The sequence below is a fragment of the Pelophylax lessonae genome, assembly GCF_965119305.1.
Source record: "Pelophylax lessonae genome assembly, chromosome: 1".
Taxonomy (NCBI): Eukaryota; Metazoa; Chordata; class Amphibia; order Anura; family Ranidae; genus Pelophylax; species Pelophylax lessonae.
Genome location: NC_138768.1, coordinates 844,321,780 through 844,341,011, shown reverse-complemented (window position 1 = coordinate 844,341,011; position 19,232 = coordinate 844,321,780). Strand labels below are relative to the sequence as shown.

The 19,232-nt window shown below is 44.3% G+C and overlaps 1 protein-coding gene across 1 annotated transcript in view; it reads right to left on the bottom strand.

Moving 5' to 3' along the window:
* The window catches only part of DDRGK1 (DDRGK domain containing 1), a 141,954-nt gene that overhangs the window by 80,015 nt on the left and 42,707 nt on the right, over nucleotides 1–19,232 (bottom strand). The window contains exons 3-4 of the mRNA XM_082263477.1: nucleotides 7,158–7,279; nucleotides 4,323–4,424 (exon numbers count right to left, since the gene is read on the bottom strand). Of these exons, the coding sequence (XP_082119603.1) occupies nucleotides 4,323–4,424; nucleotides 7,158–7,279 (224 nt within the window). The remainder of the gene's footprint in view (nucleotides 1–4,322; nucleotides 4,425–7,157; nucleotides 7,280–19,232) is intronic.

Below are 19,232 nucleotides of genomic sequence, written 5' to 3'. Positions count from 1 at the left end.
CTGGCAGTAGCACAAGGTAAGGGGATGCATTGTGATGTAAGGAAGGGTGGATGACTCTTGACTTATGATGGTGGGGGGGGCTCTTGACATCTCATGTAAGGGTGTAAGGGGGCGTGGGGTGCTCTGGACATCTAATCTTACTGATAAAACTAACCATAATGCTGATGCAGCCCGCGATGAAATGGAGTTTGACACCCCTGCTGTATGTGATCAACTACAAAAACACAAAAACCCATGGGACTTTCATAAGAAACACTAAACAAGTATGAAAGATTAAAAACAAAAAGTTGTATTACATAGATAAAAAAATGTAATAAAAAAAGTAGACTGTGTACCCAATTTGGACAGGTACCCGCTCCCACTGCGGCGCTCGGCAACACAAGTTCTCCTCCCAGCCCCCTGCAGTCTTCTGGGACCCTTTCACAGTGTCTGTGTTTATTTCACTGGAAGACAGTCTGGAATACACTTTGAGTGCTGCTGTTTATTTGAATTTACTGCATTATCCTTTACCAATAGGACTTTGTGCTAGCTGCTCAAGACTCATTCATTGGACTCACATTTATTATTGCATATTTATTTTCTTTGTCCTAGCGCAATATCTGGATTTTTTATGTGTCCCAGATGACTGCATCCACCAAGTGATAGCCACCAAGAAAGCCACTATCTGTGACAAAGTAAGCAGAGGAATTTCACAAATATTCTCAAAAGCCGGTCTTTGAAGAACCAACAGTACAAGATTAGGATCCCATGGAGGCACCAGGGACCGTACCAGAGGAGCCAGGCGGCGAACTCCCTGCATGAAGGTATGAACCAAGGAATCCGCGGCCAACGGTCTTTGGAAGAAAATTGCCAAGGCTGAAATCTGGCCCTTAACCACTTAAGCCCCGGAAGATTTTACCCCCTTCTTGATCAGGGCCTATTTTGCGATTCGGCACTGCGTGACTTTAACGGACAATTGCGTGGTCGTGCAACGCTGTACCCAAACTAATTTGATGTCCTTTTCTTCCCACAAACAGAGCTTTCTTTTGGTGGTATTTGATCACTTGTGCGATTTTTTGATCATGCGCTATAAACAAAAAAAGAGCGACAATTTTGCAAAAATAATATTTTTCACATTTTTTTATATGAAATTCCCCCCCAAAAAAATGTAAAAATCAAAATTTTTTAACATTGTAGGCCAATTTGTTTTCTGCTACATATGTTTGGTAAAAAAAAAAAAAAAAAAAATTGCAAAAAGCGTATTTTGATTGGTTTGCGCAAAAGTTATTGCGTTTACTAACTAAGGGAAAGATTTTTGTCATTTTTATGTTTTTTTTTTTTTTTTTAACATGTAATGGCGGTGATCTGCGATTTTGCGGGACTGCGACATTGCGGTGGACAGATCGGACCCTTGACTGACATTTTTGACACTTTTGGGGGTACCAGTGACATTACTGCAGTAATCAGTGCTATACATATGCACTGTTACTGTAAAAATGACACTGGCAGGGAAGAGGTTAACTTTATTGGAGAGGGAGGGGTTAAGTGTGTCCCTAGGGGCGTGTTTCTAACTGTGATTGGATGTGGCTGTGTGTGTAACAGCAGAGATCAACGGTCCTACAAAGCAGAACCGTATGATCTGTGCTTTTACACAGGGGAGAATGACAGGCGGCTTTGTTTACATTAGCCGCCTGCCTTTCTCCCTCTCCACCCGACGATCGCGAGTGACGATGTCCGCCGGTCACACACGCGGGCTGCTTAGGGAACGAGCGGGGGCAGGAGCGCGCCTCCGGCGACGCGCGCTCGCCCCCTATTGGCTCCCAGGCTAGTGACGTACAGGTAGGTCACTTTGCCTGGGAGGGGCTGACCGCCGCCGTATATAGTCGGGCGGCGGTCGGCAAGTGGTTAATGGTGCCCAGGGCCAAACGCTGATCTATACCCCTTTGTAGAAATTCCAGCAAACGTGATACCAAGACTCACACCAAGTAATGCACGACTTCCAATCTTAATGGTAAATCTTCAGAGAAGTAGATTTCCTAGCTTTTAACAGTAGGAATCACTGAATCCGACAACTCCCTATTCTTCAATACCTGGCTTTCAATAGACAGAAGATCTTCTCTGATTCCATAATGGCCCTTCTGCATTATGTGACAGGGGTGAATAATGTGGCTTAGGGCCTAGAAAGGCTGGCATTTGCAAAATCCAATAAATTGTTTCCTACGTTTGTTCTTATACAGAAAGTCTGGAATAAGACACGACAGCTACAAGACATACATGGCTTCACTAGATATAGTTCCAAATGGGGGAATAGATACTATACAGAACTGCAATCAGTGCAAAGCGAGCCCAGATGGAAGTTGTATGGGTTTACACACCTGTCCCAAATTTTTGCAAATGGAAGGTTATGCTCATTTCCAGATCTACAGACTAAATTTCAAACTTCAACAAACTATGTGGTTCCAACTATCTGCAATTGCAACACGCTGTCAGGGCACATTTGGGGGGGGGGATCTATATTCTTCCCCAATTTTCAACTACATGAAAAGTGGAATCAGCAGGACTAAAATTAATATTTTGAGGAAATGAAAAAATGTCCTTTTTTTGTCACCAGTGAAAAAACAAACTGCTCCTGAGCTCCCTCATGTAGCCCAAAATTCAATATTACAAGGTTTACGCTGCCATTGTAGATGTCATTAGAGACCTCAGGGAATTCTGATTTTCACGCGAACAGCACTTGTCTGCTATAGGTAAGAAGATCAGCAAAGCACCAACATTCTGCAGCACTACTAATTGGTAATCAGAGACTGCGTATGTAATGAGAAATTATGGTGGCACCCCGTGTTCCTATATATTATAAAATATGCACATTTTTCCAAATCATGACAAGGTTATTTTACAAGTCTTATCTGATCATTAACCACATCCCGCCTGCCCTATAGGCGTTTGACGTCGGGAATGTGGCTGCATTATCCTGACCGGACGTCATATGACGGGGGCGCGCAGAGCGGCGATCGGTGATGCGAGGTGTCACACTGACTCCCTGCATCTCCAATCTCGGTAAAGAGCCTACTGACGTAGGCTCTTTACCATGTGATCAGCCGTGTCCAATCACGGCTGGTCACATAGTAAACAGGAAGAGCCGTTGATCGGCTTTCCTCAATACGTGCCTGACAGGCACGAGTAAAGGAGCGCCGATCGGCGGCTCCTCTGACAGAGGGGGGGAGGGGGTCGGCACTGGTAATCAGATCATTAAATACCAGTGCAGACCCTCGGGGAGGGGTGCCACTAGAACCACCAGGGATGCCCACCCATGACCCCAGGGATGCCTAAACATTACCCCAGGGATGCCCACTATGGCCAACAGGGATGGCAATCAGGGCTCAGGGAGCCCCCCATTGCCCTCCCCATCAGTGCTGCCCACAAGTGCCCATCATTGCCATCTATCAGTGCCGCCCACCAGTGCCCATTAGTGCCCATCAGTGCCGCCTATCAGTGCCCATCAGTGCCGCCTATCAGTGCCCATCAGTGCCACCTATCAGTGCCCATCAGTGCCGCCTATCAGTGCCCAGCAGTGCTGCATATCAGTGCCACATATCAGTGCCTATCAGTGCCACCTATCAGTGCCACCCCATCAGTGCCTGTCAGTGCAGTCTCATCAGTGCTCATCAGGAAGAAACTTATTTATTTACAAAATTGTATAAGATAAACAAAAAAACTTTTTTTTTCAAACTTTTCGGTCTTTTTTTATTTGTTTAGCAAAAAAGAAAAAACCTGGCAGTGATCAAATACCACCAAAAGGAAGCTCTATTTGTGGGGGGAAAATTACATAAATTTGGTTTAGGTACAGTGTTGCATGACCGCGCAATTGTCATTCAAAATGCAACATCGCTAAAAGCCGAAAATTGACCTGGGCATTAAGGGGGTGAAAGTGCCCGGTATTGAAGTGGTTAAAGAGATTAAAGCTGGGTTCAAACTGTGTGCGGACAGCACAGCAGGGATCCAGTATGTCCCTGTTCTCCGTTTCGGGGAGAAATCAGGCTTGAATTTTTGCCTGAATTCGGAACTGAAACGGAACCAAAAGGCACACAGGACCCCTGTGCAATGCGCTTCGGAGCCGTCACGGAGATGTATGAACCAGTTCCATTGAGAGTCGGTCACACTTGCATGTCTTGCAAATTGGATAAGGGTAAACCCACATCCAATTTGCATCAGTGTGAACCCAACCTAAAGCTTTTATGTTACGCATCCCACAGGATCCTCGGTATTTGCAGTCCACATTGGATTGTCCATCCCTGAGCTTCATGAAATAAAAACTATTAGAGATATAAGAGACAAAAATTCACCTCCTTCTCTTCCTCTATCCTGAGCCGTTCGTCCTCTTTCTTCCTCTCTTCTTCACGCTTTACTTCCAATTTCTTCCGTTCCTGACGCTCAGCTTCCTCAGCCTATAGAGACCAAAAGAGATTCTTTTACTAAAGCAAAAAATACAAACAGCCCGTGTTTGATAAGCTATTGGGAGGCCACATTTATAATGCATTACCCAGATAATCTCAGCTCCTTTGTAGATCTATACAAAGACTAATGTTCATTGGGAGCTGAGACTTGTGCAGAGTTTGTGCAGTGACCACTCAACAGCAGAGCTTGAAGGGAAAAATCGGCCGGTCACAGACACACCCTCCTTGGCTCCTCTCTCAAGAGGCTTCTTTACTGTGTAGCAATGCTGCTATGTAAAGCCCAATGCTGGGAATTACAAAAAACAAGAAAAAAACCTTGCAGTGGCTCCATTCCTCCCCCTTATGGTAGTGGATCTGGGTTGGGCCCGGGACAGCCGTTGGTTATGCTCCCACAGCTTCCGGGTTGGATATACATTTTTCAGCTACCTCCATTTTTACAGCATTTTAAACTTTGAGTTGATCTGTAAGTTATCACATATTCTCCCCCTTTTCCCTTACCTTTGGGATAGCGTGAGATTTTTTTTAGATACTTATACACACAATTTCATTTTGCAGACTCATGTCCTGCATCCGCTCCTGAGGAAGTGTGTTTAACGCACGAAACGCGTCAAGCCTTCATTGGTGCAGCCATACCATTAGTAGATGTTTTATTCTGATCCAATGTATGCTACAATTTCATTTTTTGGAATTATGTATTACTATATACTGTTGATGTAGTTTATATATATATTGGATAATGTTAACCATTCACATTCTTTTTTCTGTAAGAGGTTATGTGTATTTTAGTCTTTTATTTTATTATCAATAAATTGTTATTGTGATACTTCATTCCCCCAGCTGATAGCCAGTGCCTCATTTAAAGTCCAAACCTCTTTCTCTCGTTTACTCGCATAAGATGTAATACTTGGTCTCTTTGCCATCCTCAAGAACTACGCAGGGCTATTAGCCCCGTATTGTACTTGATGACAAAAATGAACAATCACCAGCCAAAGAGTCTTATTGTCGGGGGACCGCTCACAAAGCACGGGGGAAGCCTGCTGGAGCAAGGCATACAAGGTGAGGAGAAGAGTTGGACTTTAACCGTTTCCCCCCCCCCCCCCCCCAGGCCAATTCTGGAATTCCTGTCATTCGCGTAAAAATCAGCATTTACACAGAAGGTTTGGCAACAAAATTATTGCTCTCGCTCTGAAGTTCGCGGCAATACCCCTCATGCATGGTGCGATCACCATTTACATATACGTGCCGGACTTTTGTATGCTTTCACCTTTGCATGTGAGCACAGGGGGACAGGAGCACTTTACCTTTTTTTGTTCTTCTTTTTGTTCTTTATTTTATTTCTATTTTTTTTTTTATTTATTTTTTTACACTTTCCCTTTTTTTTTTTATCAACTTTTTTGATATCCCAAGGGATTAACAGTATCCCTTGTGATAGCAATAAGCATGACAGGCCCTTTTTTGGAGCAATCTGGGGTCTATTAGACCTCAGATCTCTCCTCTGCCCTCAAAATCATTGATCTTTGTTTGATCTGATCCTTACAAGCTGGTAACGGCTTGTTGTAAACACCAAATAGAAAAATGACACAGTCTTCGTTGCTTCCGGTTTCTTACATTACAGAGAGGAGGTGGGTACCTTCCTCTCCTCTGAGTACCCAACGGGACCAAACGGCAGCAGTACCGAGCTCCCCGAGTGCTTGGGAGAGCCTAGTAAGGGTGGATGGGGACAGAAGGAGGGGGGATCCTCTTCTGCGCCCTGTAAAAGTGATCAAGCATAGGTGCTCTTAGAGGCGCCTGGCGCTTTTTTTTTCCTGCCTCTAAGTGCCCCTCAATGTTAGCCTATGTGCTCAATGCACATAAAGACGTTTAGAGGAGTTTAGAGGCAGAAATATAACCCCACTGCTAGTACGTCCCAGGGCAGCAGCGTTCTGTGCTAATGCTGGGCACATTTAGCACTTGAGCATGAATTAATTTCAATGGCCAAAATAAGTTATAATTCTGGCCAATAAAATGTGTCCAAGCACTTGACTCGCCTAAATGCGTTTACAAGCATTAAGCGTTTTTTTTTTTTTCTGGCAAAACACTGCTGCCAGGAGGAGAGGCTGCTAGGAGAGGTGGCCAAAGAGTTCAGTGTGCATGAGGCCTGATGTGTGCATGAAATCTATGACAGCCTGAGGAAGGGGGTACGCCCCTGAAACACGTAAGCCGCATTTAGAGGTTCCACATCTCTATACGGTCTGTACCTGCATACCCAGTGAACCTCCTTGGGGGACTCACTATCTCTATTTTGTGCCAATGTTCCATCTATTTATGTGAGTATGATGTATACATGTTTTTAACAATAAACTGTTTTTAAGGTAATGAGCTAGGTGGTGCGTCCGCTGTATTTCTTCTTTTTTAGTTTTATTTAGGGCAATATGCGCCCTGGGGCAAACGCCCTGAATGCAAACCGCCTGCTCTTCGGACGTTCATCCCTGGGTGCATACTGCCCACAATGTTAGCACAGCTCGGAGCACCATTCAGCCAGCACATAGAATTTTACAGGCTGCCGGCAGCGGAGCTGGATGATGTGCCTGTACCTACCACCCACACCAAAACACTAGAGACTCGTGCACTGGACTAAACACCATGATGTCATAATAGGCTAGTGTCCACCAAAAACTGAATTACACTTTTGGGTGGACTTATCAGTTCCCATTCCCCTCTTACTGATCACACAGATGTTCTCACCTCTCGCTGGGCTTTTCTAGCTTGCTTCTCTTCTAACTTCCTCTGCTTCTTAGCCCCGATCTTTACTGTAGACTGGATCTCCTGAGAATCATCACCCTCCTCTTCCTCCTCCTCCGCCATTGCTACAAAATAAGAATAATACAAAAAGACATAAAATACCAATTCCACAGTTATTGCAAGGGCTCCTGCACATTGCCTGCATGGCAAATGCTCCATTTTAGTGTGCGCACAGCTGTCAGTATTACCTGGCAGCACGCTGTAGTAAGGGGCGGTGTAATGGGACTTTCAGCACATCGCATGGTTTACTCTTTTTTACTTTTTTTTTAAACTTTTTTTGAAGTGCACAAAATAAAACTTTATTCATGTTTCCACACAATAATAAACAAAGATAACGCAAGTAAATCCAAAATGCAGTTTTGGAATGATGATTTCATTTATTAAAGGAAAAAAGCTGTCCAAACCTGCCTGGTTCTATGTGAAAAGGTAATTCCCCTGCTAAACCTAATAACTGGTTGTGCCACCCTTGGTGGTAGCAACTGCAACGTGCTTGCTATAACTGACAATGAGTCTTTTACATCGCCGTGGAGGAATTTTGACCCGCTCCTTTTTGCAGAATTGTTTTAATTCAGCCACAATAGAGGGTTTTCTAGCATGAACGTCCTGCTTATATTGATTGTAAAGTCAGAAGGTTTTTCTATTCAAATGATAAAAAACCTTCTGTGTGCAGCTGCCCCCCAGCACCCGCTAATACAGGGGTGTTAAACTCAATTTAATCGCGGGCCGCATCAGCATTATGATTGCCCTCAAAAGGGCCGGTTGTATCTGTAAGACTAGATGTCAAGAGCATCCCCTACCCTTACATAAGACGTCAAGAGCCTCTCCACCATCAAAAGTTGAGTCCCCCACCCTCCCTTACATCACAGTGCACCTCCCTTACCTTGTGGTGCTGCTGGGAAGAAGCTGGAGGCATTGCTGGAAAGCAGAAAGTATAAGGTCTGGAGGAGGACTGGAGCTCTCCTGCAGCTACAGGAGAGGTGCGAGGGCCACATAAAATGGCCCAGAAGGCCGGATTCGGCCCGCGGGCCTTGTGTTTGACACCTGTGCCCTAATACTTACCTGAGCCCCATCTCAGCAGTGTCTCTGCTGCCTGAGACTCCCCCCCCCCCCCCCTCATTGGTTGAGACAGCAATGCAGCGTCATTGGCTCCTCAGAAGTGTCTCAGCTGCCTGAGACTCCCCCCTCAATCAATGGTTGAGACAGCAGTGCAGCGCCATTGGCTCCTGCTGCTGTCAGTCCGCCAATGAGGAGAGAAAGAGGGCATTCCCGGGCCGCGGCTCTGTGCCCAAATGGACGCAGGCAGCTGTGACTCGACTCGGGTGCCCCCAGAGCAAGCTACTAAATCATAAACACAACCGCGGACTCCGGGTATGGAACGCCGCTTCCGCGTTCCACCGGGAGCCGTAAGTGACGTAGGATCGTGATCGCACTACCACGTCACTTCAGGCTCCCGATGGAACGCAGGTGGAACGCGGAAGCGGCGTTCCATACCCGGAGACCGCGGTTGCGTTTATGATATGCCCTTTGTAAGCCTGTACCATGTAAGTGCATATAATTTACCACTATTAAATTACACTTTTTGAACGTACTTCACTATCTGAGTCCTCTTGTTCCTTTCCTGGGTACGTTTTATGGGAGTCAATCCCCAGCTTCAGTGAGCTTAAAGGAGGATCTGTTTGGAGTATATCGCAAGTGTTGCCTGTCCTGGTATTGGGTGTTTATACCTTTGGTGTCCTGAGTCTACCTTTACTGACCCCCTATAACTTAAGGGGTCCACTACATCCGGTAAGCCTTGAGTGCACATCGGGTGTTCCTGTGTATTTGGTGGAGGTGTTTACAACCTATCAAGTGCTGTTATTATTGCCATCATCAAATCTTCTATTTCTATTGGACATTTATTATTACTACGCACTATTTATTTATTTACTTATTCAATAGTCACTATATATGTTTAGTTCGCCTCATCATAAGCATATGATCGTATAGAATTTATCCACTAATTATTTATATATGCACTATAATATGCACCTTATTTTTTCCTTGATTGTAAGGTCTTTATTTTGCGCAAGTGTTGTTTAGTTGAGCGCAACTTTTATTTAGCAATATTTAACCTCTTTCATAATTCACGCATTCACGTGTTTGTTGCGGCTCCTATTAAGGAGTTAATCCTGCACTTTCTATCCAATATTTTTTCATATATTTATCCATCACTTCCTTTGCGCGGGTTTTTGTTGGTATCAACACCCCAAATTTTCTTTGCTATAGCAATTTTGACTGACAAAAACATGAAGTAAATTAATGTTTGGGTAGGTCTTGGGATATTTTGGCAAGTTTTTTTAACAGGGCGATACTCGCGTTCTTGGTGATATTGACCTGTGTGACTGTGAAAATTAAGGAATGGATCCGCATCCATAAACGGCAAACTTCGAGGCAGGTCCACCACATGCGTAACGGTGTACCTATCTGTCTACAACCCCTAAAGCAGTAGGCTGAGGTGCCCGGGAACATTTTGGCTAGGCGTTCTGGCACTAAATACCATCTAGCCTGGACCCTGCCACTATTAAGGCAACATTGAGAATGCCTTTGTGGATTCTTGCACTCCATTTCTGTCAGTCCTCCACCGCAGGGACAATGGACAGATCTGCTTCCCATTCCGTCTGGTAAGATATTTAGCGTCAGAGTAATTTGTATAGCATGGAGATCCCTCCATGTTGAGCAGCATCTTGCATGCATCTATTTTCAAACATCGTTCGGACTGTCATGTCCGTGTTTTCCTTTTGCAAAGATTTAAGAAAATGACAGCTTTGTTGTAAGTGAAAGTTCTCTGTAGGAGGCATCTCCAGGCTACCTGTGTAATAAGATGGGGGTGTATGCCCCTGTGATCAAGGTAATCTTACGCCTATGCGATATAATCCCCTGTTTAACCACCAGCTAAATCTTTCGAGTTGCGTTCCCGGTGGAAACAGGGGATTTCCGAAAAGGGGAGCCACAGGGGTGTGTGCTGAACGTAAGGGCCACCTTCTGCAGCTCATATCCCACACTTGTAATGAGTGAAAGAGCATGGGACAGAGGATAGCCCTACGTTGTCTCTGTGGGATCCAAATAACTAAGTCAATTGTAATTGGAGAACATGCTTGGGCTTCTATGGAAACCCAGTCTGGGCGATAGTGACGGCTATGGAGTTGACTTAGTTGGGCAAGTTGTGCAGCTACATAAAATGTAAAGTCAGGTACGCCTAGTCTAGCAGAATCCTTAGGAGGGTACATAGTGGCCCTAGCTATTCTGGAACCTTTGGAAACCCAAAATTTACTTGAAAATATTTGACTGAAACTGTCGCATGGCATGAGTAGGGACCTGGATAGGCAGAGTGTGAAGATTTTATAGCAACTTGGGTAATACTGTCATTTTCACTGAAGAGATTCTGCCTATCCAAGAGAGACCTGCTTCAGACCATGTCTGCATATCCTTCAGTAGTGTGTCAAACAATTCCGGATAATTGGCTTTGTATAGAGAGGTGATGATCGGGGTCAGTCGGATCCCCAAATAGGAGAGGAATGTCTGCTGCCACTGAAAAGGGAATGGATTGTTGTGAATATTACACATTTCGGGAGGTTGATATTCAACGCCTCTGATTCGTCCCAAAATGTTTTCAAAACGTTTCAGTAGAGATAACGTGGTAACGTGGTGTGGGGGGGGGGGGGGAGGATATAAATAATAACAGGTCATCTGCGAATAATGCACAATTATGGTTTCGGTTTCCGCTCTCTATACCCTGAATGTCCGGATTGAGTCTTGTTGCAATTGCAAGGGTTTCGATAGCTATAACAAACAAGGTGGGGGATAGTGGGCATCCTTGCCGAGTACCCGATAGGATTTGTATTGGGTCTGACTTATGGCCACGCATGACTATCTGGGCAGTAGGAGAACTATATAATGATTGTAGCAAGGCCAAAAATCTAGGACCAAAATTCCATGTCAACAATACCCGGAAAAGAAAGGATGATGACAGGGAATCGAAAGCTTTGTGAATGTCCAAGGACAGCAACATCCCTGTCCTATTCGTCCTATAAAGAGTGAAGTATGGATACAAGGTCAATTGCTCTACGAACCTGGTCAGCTGCCTGCCTATGTGGTAAAAAGCCCACCTGATCCGAGTGTATATAGCCTGCAATATACGTTGATAGGCGATTTGTAAGAATTTTGGTGAACAATTTCAGGTCGGTGTTAATTAAAGAAATGGGACAATAGTTGACTATGTCGCTATGCTCTTTGTGTAGTTTAGGGATAAGGGTAATGAATGCTCTGTTGGACAGTTTTAAAAAATTGTGTCAAGGAAGGGGCCAGTAAAGAAGCAAATTTTTTGTAGTAGAGGGTTGTGAATCCGGCCGCTTTGATGGTGGTCAACACCTCCTCCACTGTGATTTCCCTCTCTAGAATGTCTCTATGTTCATCAGTGAGGGTCGGGGTGGGTAGTTGGTCAACAACACCGTTGAACTCCGATTGGGCAGTGTCGCCCTTGTCACTATATTGATTTTTGTAGTAGGTCTGAAATGCTTGTAGCACCAATATAGGATTTTGGGTATAGGATCCGTTAGGTTTTTTCCGAGTATGGAATTGTGTGGGAGGGGGGGCAATCTTGTCACTAGGAATCTGCCTGGTTTATTGGCTTGGGAATAAAACCTGGCTTGCTTTTCCACCTTTGTAGTAAGGCATACATTTAATTCTAGTTGGGCAGATTCGATCTGACTGCGTAAATCTGTTTGAGGGTTGCGTTTACGCTCTTTGAGGAGGGCTGTAAGGTTGTCCGCCTCTAGTTTTAACAAACCGTTATAATGTTTTTTGTATCTAGTTGCCAATTGAAATTAAATACCCCTGATCGTGGTCTTGTGAGCGGCCCAAGTGCACAAGGGGGATGTTTGTGTTGGATTGTTCAGAGAGAAAAACATCTTTAGGGCCATCTCGATATCAAGGCAAAAAGCCGGATTGCTGAGTTGAGATTCATTCAGCCGCCAGGCACGGGAGGATATAGAACTTTGCAAAAAAGAGAAGAGGGCTACCACCGGGAAGTGATCTCCCCAGGATGTCTCTAGGATCTTTGAAGATGTGCATAGGTATAAAGACCTAGTGGTTGTGAAGACGTGGTTTATCCGAGAGTAGGCCAAATGGACTTGAGAGTAGTAAGTAAAATCACGTTTTGTGGTATTGAATTCTCTCCATATGTCCAATAAATCATTATCATGCAACAGTTTTGCAAAGTTAGTGCCCAGTCGTGTGGGCTTTAAAACTTGGGATCCTGGGGGACGTGGTTTTGTCTAGTGACGAGTCTAAAGTGATATTGGAGTCCCCACCCATTATTAAGGTTCCTTCGAAGAGGGGGGGATAGTTGTTGGGAGTAACTTTTGAAAAAAGGGAAGCTGGTCCCTATTCGGAGCGTAATAATTGGGTAATGTCACTAAACTGCCCTCCAAATCTTCCTTAACCATAAGGTAATGGCCTTCCGGGTCATTGATTATCTGTGAAGGAGAGAAAGCTAGGCTCTTTGCCACACAGATAGCCACTCCCCTTTTCTTGTTCGGTGCATTTGCTAAGAAAAAAGTTGGGTAGTGCCTGGGGAGGTGAAAAATGGGTTTCTTGTAGGAACGCTAATATCAGCTCTTGCCGAGTGTAAGTAATTAAAGGCTTTAAGCAGCTTTACGGGTGAATTAGGGCCCTGTAGATTGTGTGATATGAGCTTCATAGATTTTTATGTGTGTATACTAGCCATAGCGTGACCTGGGATGAGAATCGCTTACCTTGGCTTTCAAAGCCATAATGATAGTGCGAACCCATGGGAGCTGAACATTAATGACAGCGGGATGGAGCACCCGAGGAAAAAAGGAAGGAAAGAAAGAGAAAGAAGATTATATGCCCATGAGGGGGTGAGGACCTCAGGTATGGACCAAAAAAGAAGAACTTTAGTGCAATTCAATGAGAACAATATCAAACACATTCCGTAAAAAGCAATCAGTGTATCAAATATATATTTCAGGGAGGTAACAATCAGTTGAAGGCCACAAAATATGGCCCAAGACTTCCAAAGCCACCATCCCTAGTCAATAAAAATATTGTGGGGTCCGGAATATAGGGCGAGGTGCATTACATACCAACCCGAACCAAAATTAACATTAACCGTAGTGTCAACAATGAACGAATGCTTAATCCTTAGTATAGGTCATGAATATAAGCATGTTTATACCTAAAACATTAGAAATGTAGAGCTTATATAAGCAACGGTGATAGATTGATGACCTCTAGTGGAGGAAGTTAAAAACAACACCTGTACAGTGTTATAGGCACATTCTACCTTGAACCTTGGTTCAATACTTAGGCTAAGTTCACATGTAGGCGTTTTGGGGCGTTTTTGGGGAGTTTTTCTGCTCTAGGATCAGCTCAAAAAACGCCCAACAAGACAAATCCTATTCATTTCAATGGCCCGTTCACATCTGAGCGGTTTGACGTTTTAAGCAAAACGTCCAACGCTCAAAAAAGTACATGAGCTTCTTTTTGGGCAGATTACAGGCATTTTTATTTTTTTCCATTGGTTACTAGTCAACCTAAAAACGCCTGCACAAAAACGCCTGTAAAAACGCCCATAAAAACGCCTAAAAAACGCCTGTAAGTAGCAACGCCAAGATGTGAACGTAGCCTTAGAGTAAAGGTACTTGAAAACTAAGAAGTGAAAAGAAAAAACATAAAAAACAAACATTCAGCTACTGTGTATGAGGAACCCAAGATATGAAGAGGGAACCGCAGAGAGATTTCTCTGAAGATTTATTCAAAGATGGTTACTCAACAACTTTTTATGGCAGTCTGGACTTGAGGCGTGTGTGGCTTCTGGTATTTCTAGGAGATTGGCACACTGGGGAGACTGGGAGGCCTCTGCCATTCCTGCCACGTCCAGAAGTAGAAGAAGTTTGAGAACCTGGCGATGGGGGAGGTGAGTGGGAGATGTGACCCAGATGTTTAAGTAAAGCTTCTCCATCCGAAAAGTTGAAGAAAGAGTAGGATTTGCCCTTGTAAGGAAACGTGAGGCGAAATGAAAATGACCATCGATACCGAACACCCTTTTGTTGTAGAGGTAGGAGCAGTGGACCAACGTTTCTGCACCGTTGCAGGTGAAATGTCAGCAAATATTTGCACCTCATGGCCTAGTAGCTGGATTAAGGGTAGATGTCTGGCCTTTTGCATAATGCTTGCCTTCACCTTGTAGTAATGAGGCTTAACAATAGTGTATGAAGCAAAAAGAGATGACCGCACTCCGATATAAATCAAATTTGGAGTATATTTATTCCACATCAAACAAGTAGGCAAACTGGAAACATCACACTGTGAGTGCAGGACACAAAGGCAGACGCGTTTCACGACTTAGAGATGTCGCTTATTCATTGCCATGTCTTTTTGCTTCATACGATTTTGGATTACGGATCCGACCAGCACCCGACATCCATCCCACCTGGAGCGGTCTCTCCTATTTGGACTCTATCTGCTTAACAATAATGTCCCTTGGAGGTCCATCAGGACGCAGGACTGTAAGGGCTCTGTGAGCGCGATCCAGATCCAATTTACTGACAGGGATATCTGGAAGCAGTGAGGTCAGTAAAGTAGTGATAGCCTCTTGGAGACCTCTTGGACATTGGTTATTGATTCTGGTAGCCCTCTGATGAGGAAACTGTATCTGCGGGACCTATTCTCCAAATAATCAATTTTGAACAGTGCTTCCTCCAGACATACGGTCCGTTTCACACATAGGGTCCGTTCAGTTCATCAGTTCAGTCACGTCAAAATGTATGAGTTTTCCATCCATTTTTCATCCATTTTTCATCCGTTTTTCATCCGTTTTTCGTCAGTTGTTACCCGTTTTTCATCCGTTGTCATCCGATGTCATCCATTTTTCAACTGTTGTCATCCGTTTTTTTGACGGATGAAAAAACTGAATTTTTGTAAAATCTTACCTGTAAAATTCCTTTCTCTGAGTCCTCCGACAGTCGCCGCCACCTCTAAGTCATCCCTATTGGGGTATTGACTTCCGCGGAAGTCAATACCCAAAAGTGATGACTTAGAGGTGGCGGCGACTGTCGGAGGACGTAAGAGAAAACTGAATTTTTGTAAAATCTTACCTGTAAAATTCCGTTTTCTCTTACGTCCTCCGACAGTTGCCGCCACCTCTAAGTCATCACTATTGGGTATTGACTTCCGCGGAAGTCAATACCCCAATAGTGATGACTTAGAGGTGGCGGCGACTGTCGGAGGACGTAAGAGAAATAGGGCATTCATCCGTTCCAAAAAACGGACATTGACGGAAGTGGATGAAAACGGATGTTAACTGATGATCATCCGTTGTCATCCGTTTTTACACAGAGATACATTGATGTCCGTTTTTCATCCATCAACGGATGGATAAAAAACGGACAAATGGACAGCATGTGTGAAAGGGGCCTAAAGCTTTGACATAAAAACCTAAAAGCTGATTGGTTTCAATGCAGAGCTGCACCAGATTTTGCACTCTCCAGTTTTAGTAAACCAACCCCACTGAATGCTAATAAATATACTAATGTGTGTCGTGCTAACCCTTTAAAAAGAAATATTAAATACATCTTACAATACTATCAAAAGTGCAAAATCAAGCTTTTTACATGATTCAAATATTGATGCAACAATCCCTGAAAAAAAAATGTTTAAAAAAAAATCATATAACTAAGTCGAACATAAAAGTGAAAAATAAAAAAAAAGTGCCCAGGTGGTCAGACAACTTGTGTATTCACACCCAATGTGAAAAACTAAATTTGAAAAGCAAATTCACACGATGAAAGGATAGAGTGTGATGGTGTTTGGTGGTATTTCATGTGCTGTAGTGAAGGAGATAGGCTCCACAAGCCAGCAGGCCGCCCACCTGTGGTGGAACTGAGAGCACACGCTCCCCACCCACACACTGTCTGCTCCTCACGTGTCTTCATGTTCTATAATAGACAAAGATCGCTATACAGATGGACAAGGAGTGTATACTGCACAGCAATACAATATACACGTTATTGTTAAAAGTATTGGGACGCCTGCCTTTACACGCACATGAACTTTAATGGCATCCCAGTCTTAGTCCGTAGGGTTCAATATTGAGTTGGCCCACCCTTTGCAGCTATAACAGCTTCAACTCTTCTGGGAAGGCTGTCCACAAGGTTTAGGAGTGCGTCTATGGGAATGTTTGACCATTCTTCCAGAAGCTCATTTGTGAGGTCAGGCACTGATGTTGGACAAGAAGGCCTGGCTCACAGTCTCTGCTCTAATTATCCCAAAAGTGTTCTATGGGGTTGAACTTAAAAAAGAAACAAGATATTTGGGACTTTAAATGTCTTGTGCGGCATACCCCCAGCCAAAAACGTTGCATTCCAACATATTCTCTGCCCCTCATTTCCTCTATTGAAGTGTCATTAATTATTAAAAAACTGTCAATAAATGGAGTATTCCACGCTGTTCATACTCACTCAGCCACTATGAGATTCGTTTTCTGTATTCTGCAAAAAAACCTGGTTGATCTTTCTGCTCTCTATCTCCCCCTTCTGTCCATGTCCCCAATTCACTTAAGGGGTTTGCAGCTGTGGTGGCAGCCCTTTACATGCTCAGTTTTCAGTGAGTATCTATGCTGAGCATTTCCTCCCTATCACATCTAACTATAGAGTCACACATGTGGGCGTATACACAGTGGTAAATGACAACCCACTCCCTCCCTCCTCCTCCAAGCCCACTAACCAACTAAACACAATGGGGGCGGGATATTACATGAAGATTGATGGAGGCTTCACCTCCCTCTTAATGTAAGGCACAGGCTGGAGGGGCGTAACACAGTCTGTGATCGGGTTTTTTTTGTATGTATTTAAATAATTACAGTGCCATTATCAATATACAGAAATAGAAGGGACAATGTAAATTAAGCCGTGTGTTTAGTATCACTTTAGATCTGCAGTTTCTGACAGTCCTCTCAAGCATTACATATATTGAACATTATGAGGGAGATTTACTAAAACTGGAGAGTGCAAAATCAGGTGCAGCTCTGCATAGAAACCAATCAGCTTCCAGAATTTTTTTTTTTCAAAGCTTAATTGAACAAGCTGAAGTTAGAAGCTGATTGGCTACCATGCACAGCTGCACCAAATTCTGAGTGCTCCAGTTTTAGTAAATCTCCCCCTATGTGTGGCCCTTGGTGATGTCAAGGCCAACATTTGAGGCCCCCTGTAGCTCATAAATTGACAACCACTGGCATAGAATATGCATCTCCTGACTGGGATACAATACAGTGCAATGCCAAGACCTGACTTGGAAGTTAAGGACATCAAAGTGGACTTGCATGAAAAATAGAATTTTTGTAAGAACTTACAGTAAAATTATTTTCTCTGAGTCCTCTGACAGACGCAGCCCTTCCAAGTTTCATCACTATTGGGTAATGGTGCCCTCTGCTCCTGCAGAGGGCGCCATTACTCAATAGTGATTAAACTTGGAAGGGCTGCGTCTGTCAGAGGACGTAAGAGAAAGATAATATACTATTTATATCAGCTATGTTGCTCTCTTCGCTTTGATGTAAAAATACATAATAAAAAAGATAAAGAGAGGACCTGCTACTCCAAGTTGCTGACTGCACCTTGACATGGATTCAATGGCGAATAAAAGCTGGCCATACACCAGTAGAATTTAGGCTGGAAAATTTTGTTTCTGGAATGTTTGTTTGATTTTCTAATGACTGGTGGGGTCAAATCTACGTTTGTATTTGAACGAATATGGCTGACCTAGTGATGACAGGAAAATAATGTCCTAACCAACGATGATTCTACAAATGTTCAAATGAAAATGTAGCCGTGTAACCGACCAGCTTGAGGTTAAGGTTTCCCACACATAAGATGAACTTTGTCTGGTCCAGGCAATTTACATGGGACTCGGAAAAGATTATATGACACTGAGCACAATTTAGGAAAGAAAATTGGTAGGATAGTTCTGAGACCTTATAATTATTCCTATGTTATAGGGGTGTTTACATAAGATTTCTGGATTTGTGGGGCTGACAGCTTCTCTACGCCAAAGGACTTCCTCTGTCTCCTTGGTTTATGAAGGAATCGGAGATTGAAGAGCCACACCAAAATTTAAAGCGGAAGCTTGGATATGGCAATTTTTACATAGTTACATTAGTCCATCTTGAACTAATACAGGACTCAACAAACCCCAGGCGCCAGGTTGCATTGGCGACTAGAATTAGCGGCCTGGCGCCTGGGTTACACTGCGGCAGGTGTTGTCGCCAGACATCTTAAGTCTCCTGTGAGGTGCGTGAGTCTCCCGCATGCGAGCTGCGGCTCCCAGACACCCGCAAGTGCCGCACGATGTCCGACTGTCTGTGTCAGCTGTGACAGAATGGAGCCGATGCTTCCTGTATAGTTCTGGCTCTTTCCTGTCACAGGCGGAATTATATCACATGCACTCCGCCTGTGAGAGGAGAGATACAGGAAGCATCGGCCCTGCATGCATCCTTAAGCGTCGCTCCTAACACTCCTCCAGCATTTCCAGCCAGCAGTACCCACAGCAGTACCAGCCAGCAGTACCCACAGCAGTACCAGCCAGCAGTACCTGCCAGTAGTACCCGCCAACAGTACCCACAGCAGTACCCGCCAACAGTACCCACAGCAGTACCCAACAGTACCCGCCAGAAGTACCAGCCAGCAGTACCCAGCAGTACCAGCCAGCACTAACCATCAGCAGTACCCGCCAGCAGAAGCCACCAGCTAGCAGTAATCACCAGGAGTACCAGCCAGCAGTACCCACCAGGAGTACCAGCCAGAAATACCCACCAGGAGTACCCACCAGCAGTATCCGCCAGCAGTACCCACCAGGAGTACCAGCCAGCAGTACCCGCCAGGAGTACCAGCCAGAAATACCCACCAGGAGTACCCACCAGCAGTATCCGCCAGCAGTACCCACCAGGAGTACCAGCCAGCAGTACCC